Genomic DNA, 10,914 nt, shown 5'->3' on the forward strand with positions numbered 1-10,914 from the left:
GGCCTTGCATGGTCTTCAGCAGGTTTCCAGGACTTGGTTTTGCACCGTAACAGGTGTTGATCCTTGTGAGGAGTGTGATGCCTCTTTGACTCAGAAGGAGAATGGTTCATTGATCTGGTTGATGGACGCCAGATTGGACAGGAGCTTCCTGATGAGGCAGTTGAGCTCATGGTTGCAAATGACTCTTTGGGAGGGACTCCACGGTTGGAGTGACTCAGTTTGGGGAGGAGATCCGGACATGAGGAGATCTACTTCCGGCCCAGGAGCAGTTTTTTGGAGCAATAAGAGGCAGTCATCTTTTGCCTTGTCGATGACAGAGGTAGAGTACCGGGCTGCTTGTGATGCTGCTCGTGAGGTGGTGAGGTTACAAAGGTTGCATTGCAGGATTGGGCTTCCACTGGAGGAACCCATGGTCATCTAGAGGCACTTTGTTCATGAACAGATTGTTGCTGATGACATCTCCCCACCCCCCCCTCCACGAGCTATTACACATGTTTTGCAGAACAGTAATATAGCTATAAAACCTTAGCCAGATTGTAAGCTCAAAAAATAGAACAGTTACAGTTATAGAAGTGGCAAGTGGCAAAAAGCCTCCTTAAAACAAATCAGCCAAGTTTGATTTCTAGCTCAACCCCTGAAACTAGCATCAAAAATCATGATTTACAAATGTCCAGTTGCTTCAAGGACAATGGCAAACTCAGTATATAATTACAGATGTTGCTACACAGTACATTCAGACATATGTTTCGAGTAGCACTTGTCCCCGATGTCTCAATGATGCAGTCATCCACATCCATCCCGTGTGAACAAAGGGGCTGTTCAAAGAAAAATTTGGTTGCCTTAAACAAGCACTCATCCCAAGACTCATCACAGTAGGCTTGAGCCATTGCCAGACCTGCCCATCGTGGTCCAGATTTACCAGCAGACTAAATCCTCTAGCTCCCCTTCAAGTCATTTTTTCTCATTATTATCTTGCATTTGAAGAGATCCATTCTTCATTAGCTTGATACTCAGACTAGCAAACCTTCCTCGTGAATAATGACGAGAAGCCTTTCTCCAGTCTGTGCCTGTGCGCATCATGCTAGCAAACTCTTCATAACTGATTTGGCCATCCTGCAACAATAAACCACCAGCAGCAGCAGCAAACCAATGCATTATATTGATTGAGTAATTAAACGTAATGGCATGTTATTTCAGTACCCTCCCTCACATTATTTTTTATATGGAGGGCACCAATCATGGCCAAGATCAACCACCAATTTTTCCACACACACAACCCTCCTCTCCCCCCAGAAAATAATTACAAGCACGCACACAAGAAAAAATGTGTGAGAACTGACTGACCCACCTTATCAGTATCCACTTCATTCATTATGTCATTGATGAGTTCAGTGTCTTCCGGGGCCAACTCATCACTTAAGGCTTGCTTCAGCTCATCAAAATCAATAAATCCATTCTCATCTAGATCAAAACGAGAGAAAGCCTTGTGCAAATGCTCATCGTTGTCCATCCTTTGAAGGTGCACAGTCAAGGCAGCAAACTTACCATAATCAAGATTACCATCCTTACCAACGTCTGCCTGTGAGATACAAGACAACAAATAATGTCAGTAATCTGCTTGTGAAAATAACTGCTCAAACCAGACTACCGAAGGGCATTACCTACTGGTGCTATGAATTGCCTCTTATCCATCACACTTCAGGTGCTGAGCGAAAATCAGATTCTGGGGGATACTTAAGATCATTTGGTTTCCCAACAACCATACACACACATAGGATAAAACCCTACTCTCCCTCTCAAGGTGATCTATCTATAAAGCCTTCCACAAGATCTACCTTAATCACAGCTAAAACAAAGGTTAGTACAAAATCAAATCATGGGGTAGCAGGCTAACTCACCTACCCACCACGACCGGCGTCCACCAATCTCCTCGGAGCCAACGCTAATCCCGCAAGCCCATGTCTAACTCCGGTGTCCCCTACAACCGAAGCCTGCCCGAAGACCTTCGACACACCAACCTATGTACTCGCCATGTGCACAGCGTGGGCGTGTCTGCTCTCCTTGTCCAAGCCAGACCTTCATCGGTGCATCTACACAACTGTCTCATAATAACCCACACCCTCTATCAATACACCATAAATAGCTAAAAAACTATAAACATCCTGATAGCCTCTCTTGCATTGACTAGCATTTTCCTCATATTTGCTAAGAAATCTCTAGCCACATATCTGAATACCCTTAAGTCCTATCGTTATTGGAGATGTAGGTCGGTATGATTAGCATTACGATAGGCAAACTTGACCATCAGCATGTACTTTTCCCAATCAGATGGTCTCTTGGAGATGTATGCACGAAGCATATCCTCCAAAACCTAATTGACCCTCTGTGTTTGCCCATCAAACTGAGGATGACCAGAGGAACTCACACTCAGCATAGTTTCCAATCTCTGGAAAACTAGCTGCCAGAAGTGTCCAGAAAACTTCAAGAAAAGCTGCTCAACAAACTGTTGTGCCAATTCAGTTGCCTTTCTCACTTTTGTAGGTAAAAATTGTGTCATCTTTGTCGATCTGTCTACCACCACCCAAATAGCATCATGCCCTCTGCCGATCCATGGCAACCCTACAACGACGTCCATGGAAACTCTCCCATTTACCTCTTGGGATCCCTAGAGAATGTAACATACCTCCAACCCTTAGGCGTTCAACCTTATTCACTTGACATCGACGACACTTCACCACATAGTCCTCAATATACGCCTTCATCTAAGGCCAGTAAAACGTTCGTTTTACCAAATCATAGGTCAATTGTGCCCGTTGATGACTCATTGTAGGAGCGTTAGGACGTTCATACAAGATTCTTTTCCTAATCTCAACATTATCCAGTACACAAACCTTCACATTCCGGAATCAACAATCCATTCCGGATTAGGAACTGACCACCTGCCACACTCACAAATGGCATGACTCCTAAGTCTCAATCTAAATCTATGGAGCTCCTTGCTTGGAGTTGCTGCCAATACCAACCAAAATGATTATCAATCTGGCGTAGCCCTCACATAGTCATAAAGGTTAGTCCTAATCTTGGTGAAGCTCAAAGAGTTCACCTCCCTTATTCTAACCAAGCCATCCACCACTCAGTTCAAGCTCCCTTTTCAATACTTCACCATCATACCTTCCTCCCCTCGACGCAGGTCTATCACAAATGTACTTAATCGACTTGTGGTCAATCAGCACAAAAAACTTTGGTTCCATAAAGATGATGTCACCAAGTTTTCTAACTGTGTATTATTGGAGCTTGGTAGCTTGGCACAAAGCTTAAAGCAAACCAAACTTAATCAACAAGGAAAGCACAAAGCTAAAAGTGATAGAACCAATCTTATTACCAACAAAACTTGATTAGCCACCTAATGAGACCAAGCATTATAAAAGCTTTCTCAAGCATAGTTGGTTTGATCTTACACTACTACTTAATCACCGAGAGTAACATAAGCTTGGAATCATAAACAACACTCACTACATGCAATGCAAGAGCTCATATTCCACAAAGGAAGTATACCACAAGAGATACAACCAAAGAGATGCGACAACAAATGTTAAAAAGCATAGTTGTCTGTGTAGTTTGCCTGCTCAGAAGACTCCACTTTATCTTTGCGTTGTCTTTACCTTTCACCTCTGTTGCTTTCTCAGGCAATCACTCAAGAGAAAACACACTCACATGCGCACACCACAAGGTAGCTGGTTGGGCAAACATACCACCAATCTGGACAAAGACTTCAAAAGAAAGCTGCATATCTGCTAACACAGCAGAGCGTTAAACCACGGCAAGTTTAGGTTATTTCCCAAACTTAACTACGTAGAAGTCTACTCAGTGACTCACAAAGCTTCAAACCATCAACTTCATCATGCACAACATAGACTCCCTGCTATGATGTCCCCACTCACATCATCAGTGCCCAAGAGTAGGTACAGGTTCATGCATGAAGATATGTCTTATCCAAGTCAAGAAAATTCAGATCAATTCCCAGTCTGGAAAGTTCTGTGAGACCCCTGCTACCACAATACATAAGATGATATCTTTTTAGACTTTCATTCTAGCCATTTCATGTACTGTTGTTTTATGATATTCAAGCTCGCACCAATGATGCAGAAAGTGCCAAATGGAAGTTAAAATTATCCTAAAAGTGCTCATGTAATGCCATTTTGTATTGGGTATTGGCAAGGCAATCTCTGCCATTGACTGCCACTTCCATACAAACCACAGATGGTAAATCAAAAACTACCTCAGCTTGACAGGCTCTTCCAAAACACAGGACACAAAACTAGGCCTGGAGCCGCCTGGTTGATTGATTACCCTGAATGCTTATTGCATGACAACTGTATAATGTAAATGTGCTAAAAGAAGTACAGTTAAGAAGCCAAAAAAGCACACTTACAGCTTCCATCAATTGCTGGATTTCATTTTCAGCCAGCTGAGGGCCGAGCTTGTGAAGGCCTGCCTTGAACTCTTCAAAACTTATCACCCCAGTTTTATTAATGTCCATCATGTTAAACATGTCCTTAAGCCCATCAACTTCATCACCAGATAAAAGTTCTGCAATGACCTGCAGACCCCAAAAACTTCTCAAAAAAAAGCTTCTCAATATATGTGAAATCAGATTACAAAACCCACAACAAACAACCATACCCGTAAAGCCTTTTTCTTCAGCTTATTCATTGCTGAAAACTGCTTCAGTCTTGAGCGCACAGCATTACCAAGGGGAACATCAGGAGCCTGCTTAGCACTATGCAACCATGGATGGTCTGCAACAATTTAAAGTGTAATGGTTCATGGAATCAGCTTTGAAAGCTTCTGTGCTGGTGTGGAGATCAAATTACAGAAATCGCCCGCCTGTCTCTCACAGGCAAGACTGCCCATCCATCCCTAAATGCGGGCATCTTGGATGCGCCCCGCTAATGGATGGGAACATCTGTGTAACCAGCCTAAGCCTCTAAACTGTTATTTCAGTAACACTAAATTTTCAAATTCAACTAGGTTTGAGCTTTAAGGGTGCAATACCAAGAACTTGCTGGGCTGTGAGCCTGCAACTTGGATCAGGTTCCAGCATTTGCCTAACAAGTGACTTTGCCTTATCAGACACCCGTGGCCATGGATCCCTTTTGAAATCTATGACACCACGAAGAATAGCCTGTGCAACCCCCTGCTCCGTCTCTGCAAATAAGGAAAATGCACACATTCAAAAACTGACCAAAAAGAGACAATACGGCACCTATGAAACGTATAAAGTAGTCAGTGACTCAAGGAGCAGTCACCTGCCCCAAAAGGAGGTGCCCCACACAACAAAATGTACAAAATCACGCCTGCACTCCATACGTCTACTTCTGGTCCATAGTTTCGCTTCAGGACCTCTGGGGCCATGTAATAGGGACTCCCTACGATCTCAGAAAACCTCTCCCCTGCACGAGGCCATAAAAGAAGCAAACTCTTCGTGCACTGACTCATACCTTGAAGCATGATTTAATCAGGGCTGTTACAAAGGAAGTACCAGGCTTGAAGAATATTGAGAGGCCAAAATCAATTGCCTTCAGAGGAGAATTCTCCCGTTTGTTTGCAAACAAAAAATTCTCTGGTTTCAGATCTCTGTGCATCACCCCATTTTTGTGGCAAGCCTGCATAACAACTCAGGAAAATGCTTTTCAATGCCAGAGACACTGCTTTAACTAGTGCAACTTTACAAAACAACTACTTGTTAGACTCCAATGTTAACTCCTGGATAAGAATTTTTGTTGTCTCATCAGTAGTAAGAAACCCAATAAACATTGCTAGATTCCATGTTAACTGGTTGGTACCTGCACGACTTCAACAATGGTGCGTGTTACATTTGCAGCTGCTCGTTCGTGGTAATGTCCACGAGCAACAATGCGATCGAAAAGCTCACCTCCTTCACAAAGCTCCATCACCAGATGCACCGCATTGTCATCTTCATAAACACCCTTGAGGCCAACAACATGTGGATGCGGAGGCAAATGGTGCATAATGACCACCTCTCTTCTGACATCTTCAATGTCCACAGCAGTCCTCAGCTTGCGTTTGGAAATAGACTTGCAAGCCAGCACATCCTGCGATTCCCTGTCGGTGCAAAGGTATGTGATGCCGAATTCTCCTCGGCCTAGCTCTTTGCCTAGGATAAATTTCTCTGTGATGTCTTCCCCCTCTCTGACTGAAACCCCACCCGGAAGGTTCTTCAGCACGCTATCCGTAAGAACTCCAACCGAATGATAAACATCAGCAGAATATGGGTTTGGCCGGGGCTCTTTCTTGAAGGAACCACAGCAGTTTCCCATGTTGCCGTATTTGCATCCACACTGCCCCAAAGGGCCCTACAACTGCATGTGAGAATACAATAGTCGAAACATTAAAGCGAATCTGTAAATGACCTGGAAGCAGTTAGCCTAAAAGAAGGGCTTCAAACGATCCTTGATGCAGACGATCAAAGCAGGCTATAATGATTTTGCTCAAAGCAGAGCTACAGAACACTTGTCGTCAGAAAAAACTACCCTCTCTTGCGCTAAACCTGAAAGAAAAGCTGTAAATCCCTTGCTGCTTGAAACCAGACCTGCGAGCTGTGTAACTGTCTGTTACAACCTTCTCTTCTGCTAACCCAAAAAAAGAAGAACAGTGTGATGCGCCGTCCACAAAACTAGGGTAAAGATGGTCGGAAGAAGTTTTAATACCTCTGCGATGAAGCAGATCTCGGCTATGGAGAACGTTGCAGGGGCCTACCTATGCATGATATCAAGAACTCTGCAAAGCAGTAGGTGATGAGGGGGGGGAGTCAGAAGGTCCTCATCTTTCGTTAGATCTTCAAGCTCGAGAAGAGAAATGTGCAAATCTTCGAGCTCCCGTGGCTATGGCGGAGATTTCCATCTGAGCTTCTATGTATCTGACAGTATATGAGCCTCTCTACAACCTGTGAAGAATACGACAGAAGTTTTGAATAAGAGTCAAAATGTCGACTGGCTGCCCCGGTCCCAAAGCCCCTGGCACCGGCTTGCTCGGTCGCCCCCACCTTACCATTTTCCACGGTCCACCGGTAGTTACAGGTTTTTCCACGGGCCAATGTCAAATTCCTCCCATTTCCACATCTCTTCTCTCTATCTCTATATTATCTTCTTTTGTTTTTTTTTTCGAGCCAGGGTCAAGAGACGCTCATCTCTAAGACTCGAGCAGAGAAACGCTTTCATCGTTAGCTTCGTCGTCTCGGTCGTGAGAATGGTTTCGCTACTTCCTTAAGGCATGAACTCGGAAGACCCAATAACTGGGCACGACAGCGACCAACAAGAGCTCCCGAAGGAGCCCAGTATATTATCTTCTCTATATTATCTTAAGGAAGAGTTTCACAAAGCTTCCATGTGGCAAGAATTTGGAGGTTCTGGAAAGGGAGGAGGAGGTTTGGGTAGAATTTGATTTTGTAAGCCTCAAAAGATGTGCGAAGCACAGGTTCCCAACTAGTATTAGCTTAAGGAAGAGTTTCACAAAGCTTCCACGTGGCAAGAATTTGGAGCTTTAGGAGGGGGAGGAGGAGGTTTGGGTAGAATTTGATTTTGAAAGCCTCAAAAAACATGTGAAGCACGAGTTCCCAACTAGTGACCTTTAAAGACACTTAAGGATATAGATTTTGGGGAGTGTGGTTGATTCTTGTTTTTTCTAATCTCCCTTGTAGAAAGAGTCTCATGTTTCAAATTTGAGAGAACAAACCTCGCCTTTATAGAACCTCTAACAAATGGGCTGTGCAAAGCTTGCACGAGCAATGTCGACAATGCTTGTCCAAGTTCCAAAAGTTGTTCTCGCCAATGGTCGCCAACAACTACCACACGATCTTTGAAGACCCTTGAGGACTATGGAAATTCTCACACGTAACAGGTGGTCACCATATGCAATTCCTACCTCTTCCCAAGCTTTTTCAAGGAGGAAGGGAAGGGCCCAAAGGGGTTGTATCCGCCCCCCCCCCCCCCCCCCCCCCCCAACTCTCACCTCGTCCTACATGGAATGTGTGTATTGCCCAAAGGGGGTTGTATCCCCCCCCCATCGAGACGGGGCCGCAAACAACTCTCACCTCGTCCAACATGGAATGTGTGTGTTCAGGTTGGTTGCGTGTTGGAACCAATCAAACTCCATCACTTCTCCCAAAATTGTGTTAGCTTCTCCAACTTTTAACAATCACTTCCATCACATTCTTTGATCCTTTTTTATCCTCGTACCCTAAGCTTGTATAGGGGTCACTTGTCACTTGTATCGACACCTTCCTAAAGGAAATTCGGAAGGGATACCTCCTTCTATGGGCTTTGGCTCTAGGAGAGCTGTAGATGTGGAAACACCATGTTGTTAATTTAGAATAAGTATAGATATGATGGATGAGGTGAGGTTACGTCCAAGAGAAGGGCAGCGTTCATCCACTACGTGATCATGCAATGGCTCTAGATGCGGGGCGTATGCAACTCTAACCAATTTTCGCTAAGGCTCATGATGGCATGTGATTCACTCTTTATAAAAATCTTAAACTCTTTTTACAAGTGGAGTTGTGTACTTACAAGACATAAAATGGAGATGTGTACTTACTCACACGAGCTTAATACAATAAGATATAAAATGGAGATTTGTACTTACTTATAAGAGCTCAATACTACACAAGAATCAACTTTACTACAACTTTAAATCGAGTTTTGACACAACCACGTAGGTCAATTCAAACTTTAGCCATTACATATGCATGTCCTCCTACCTAAGCATTGAGAAAGCAAGTAAACCATAAAAAAGCAACTATCCACATATGATACAATCCAAAGTTTTTTTTAAAAGAGATCCACCCTTTGAGGATTCATACATATAGGCGCTAAAAAGGTCATACTTTTATCTCTTTTTACCTTTTTGAGAACATGCCTTCAGATATGTTTTGCATTCTATGTTTTCCAAAACATCCTTGTGAGAATGATAGATGTTTCACTTGCACTATTCCCAATCATGCTTTGAGTATTTATAATAGAAATGTCACTATGTATCATGACATATGCCATATCATAAAAAATGATTCAAGTGTGTCTTTTTCACGATCAAAAGAAATTATGCTACAATTATAATTTTGCATTGATTTTCCCAAAGTCGTGTATGACACTCAAGATCAAAGCCTCGTGATTGTGACAAGTCTATATTCTTTTCTTTTATACATTGCAATACTTATTAAAACAAGCTATAATAAGCTCATACATGTGCTATTTTACCTTTTTTTTCTATATTAAAGGCATTAGTAAAGTGGATGTTTATGGGTCAACATTTGTTGCATGCTATATTGAAGGCATTAGTAAAGTGGGTGTTTATGGGTCAACATTTGTTGTAGTTTTATAAACTAGATCGAAAGGGTATCCTATGTGTTCATGTCACCCAAGACTTATACTATCCCCACCCATGATTTGGTTTTAGTCACAACATCTTTGGCTTAAGCATGAATTTTTCATTCCTTGCCATGTAACCATCCATATAACAAGTGAGGATGGTCACGCAAGATCCATAACAGGTGGATGAGGATGGTCATGCAAGACTTGCATTATCTGTGCCCATGCTTTGGTTTTAGTAATAACATATTGGCTTTATATTGTCTGTGTGCTCATGCTTTGGTTTTAGTACTAACATCTTTTGCATAGATAAAACGTATTCCTTTCTTGGGCTGTCGTTACACACAATAAATCATGGTGTGTTGAGAGACTTGTTTAGGGAAGTTATATCTTCACAACAAGCATTGTCTACACTAGAAGTATGAACCCATCTAAAGCATGAAAGCCCATTGATCGCGAACGGAAGCCTCAAGGGGTGGCAAACCCTCAAGCTCTACCAATCCAATTGCTTAGACTCTTTGCAATCCAAAATCACAAGAGAGGGAAGCTAGAAAGTTTTCTCTCCACCTACACTATCTCTCTCTCTCTCTCCCTCTCTCTCTCTCAATTTCTTACTCTCCACAACTAGCTGATCACAAGACAAGAATCATGCAACCATCAAGCTCTCAACATGCACACACACTCACACAAAGCATGCAAGCAAGCTAGCTTGACACACAACCATAGATTTGCAAGATATGGAAGCATGAAAAGACATGAAATCACAAGACAATGTCGCAAAGATGCTTTCCAAGCTAGAGCTCAATGTTGATCGTATTACAAAGAATGTCTTTACACACTCCCATAAGTCACTTATATATAATTGGAGCTTTGCTAAGCCACCCACACTTATGTGGCGCCTAAAACATGTTCTCATTACATATTCAAGCTCCTTACATGGCCGGATTTCATTATAACGGTGGGCCTTTGGCCATATACATTGTGAAACATCTAAGCTAAGGTAGGGATTACAAAGAGTGTACAGCAAAGAAGTAACAAAACCCCCCTGCCTAGCTTCAATCCTCAAAAGTAGTTATATGAATACAATTGGATTAGCGGCAAAATTGCGAAGAGCTTCAAAGCGAAGGAGTGGATTGACAAGAAACGATTAGAATATTTTGGACATCCCTACTTGGAAAAATTCCATCATGAAGTACTCTTCGTATGGTGTACTGGAAGGCACCGACCTGCTCGTAGTAGCCATAAATCTGGAGATGTGTCAAGCCAATGGTGGTGAAGTCAAAAGCTAGCTATTGGTGAGGGTGCTCATAGTAAATGTGCCAACATTCTGTCATCCTTTATATTTTCAAAATTCTCCAAGTAGATTAGAAGGGTTGTTAAAAAATTTGCAAGTCATCAGCACATGAAAGTCTTCTAAATTTTAATACTCTTGCAAGAAAAGCCACATGATTGTTCTCATCAAGTCCATCTAGTTAATCCCCCTATGTCTAAAGCATGAAAGCACATTGATCACAAGAATGGAAGCCTC

General features: G+C 42.7%; 1 protein-coding gene across 3 annotated transcripts; it reads right to left on the minus strand.

Annotated features, from left to right (window-relative positions):
* Positions 1-573: 573 nt before the first annotated feature.
* LOC147640810 (calcium-dependent protein kinase 13-like) lies at positions 574-6,969 on the minus strand. 3 transcript variants are annotated; one of them, XM_086815466.1, is made up of 10 exons: positions 6,732-6,925; positions 6,555-6,650; positions 5,847-6,383; positions 5,543-5,666; positions 5,310-5,453; positions 5,056-5,208; positions 4,684-4,799; positions 4,433-4,600; positions 1,349-1,579; positions 574-1,113 (listed from the first exon to the last, which is right to left on the minus strand). In XM_086815466.1, the coding sequence occupies exons 3-10, from the start codon at positions 6,339-6,341 to the stop codon at positions 952-954; spliced, it is 1,593 nt and encodes a 530-aa protein (XP_086671592.1). In that variant the 5' UTR covers positions 6,342-6,383; positions 6,555-6,650; positions 6,732-6,925; the 3' UTR covers positions 574-951. The 3 variants fall into 3 exon arrangements, with proteins under 3 accessions (XP_086671592.1, XP_086671601.1, XP_086671608.1); XM_086815475.1 differs by having other exon boundaries at positions 6,572-6,650; positions 6,732-6,863; XM_086815482.1 differs by lacking the exon at positions 6,555-6,650 and having other exon boundaries at positions 6,732-6,969.
* Between the last annotated feature and the right edge of the window lie 3,945 nt (positions 6,970-10,914).

This window comes from Cibotium barometz, chromosome 2, assembly GCF_041138505.1.
Source record: "Cibotium barometz isolate CiBa-2024 chromosome 2, ASM4113850v1, whole genome shotgun sequence".
In the NCBI taxonomy this organism is placed as follows: domain Eukaryota; kingdom Viridiplantae; phylum Streptophyta; class Polypodiopsida; order Cyatheales; family Cibotiaceae; genus Cibotium; species Cibotium barometz.

Bases quoted from the DNA above. Each gene is read 5' to 3' on its own strand.
- LOC147640810 (XM_086815482.1), bottom strand. From the start codon at position 6,341: ATGGGAAACTGCTGTGGTTCCTTCAAGAAAGAGCCCCGGCCAAACCCA. The intron at 4,601-4,683 runs GTATGGTTGTTT...TGGGGTCTGCAG, and splicing joins TGAAGAAAAAGGCTTTACGG to GTCATTGCAGAACTTTTATC. The intron at 1,580-4,432 runs GTAAGTGTGCTT...TGTATCTCACAG, and splicing joins TCCAGCAATTGATGGAAGCT to GCAGACGTTGGTAAGGATGG.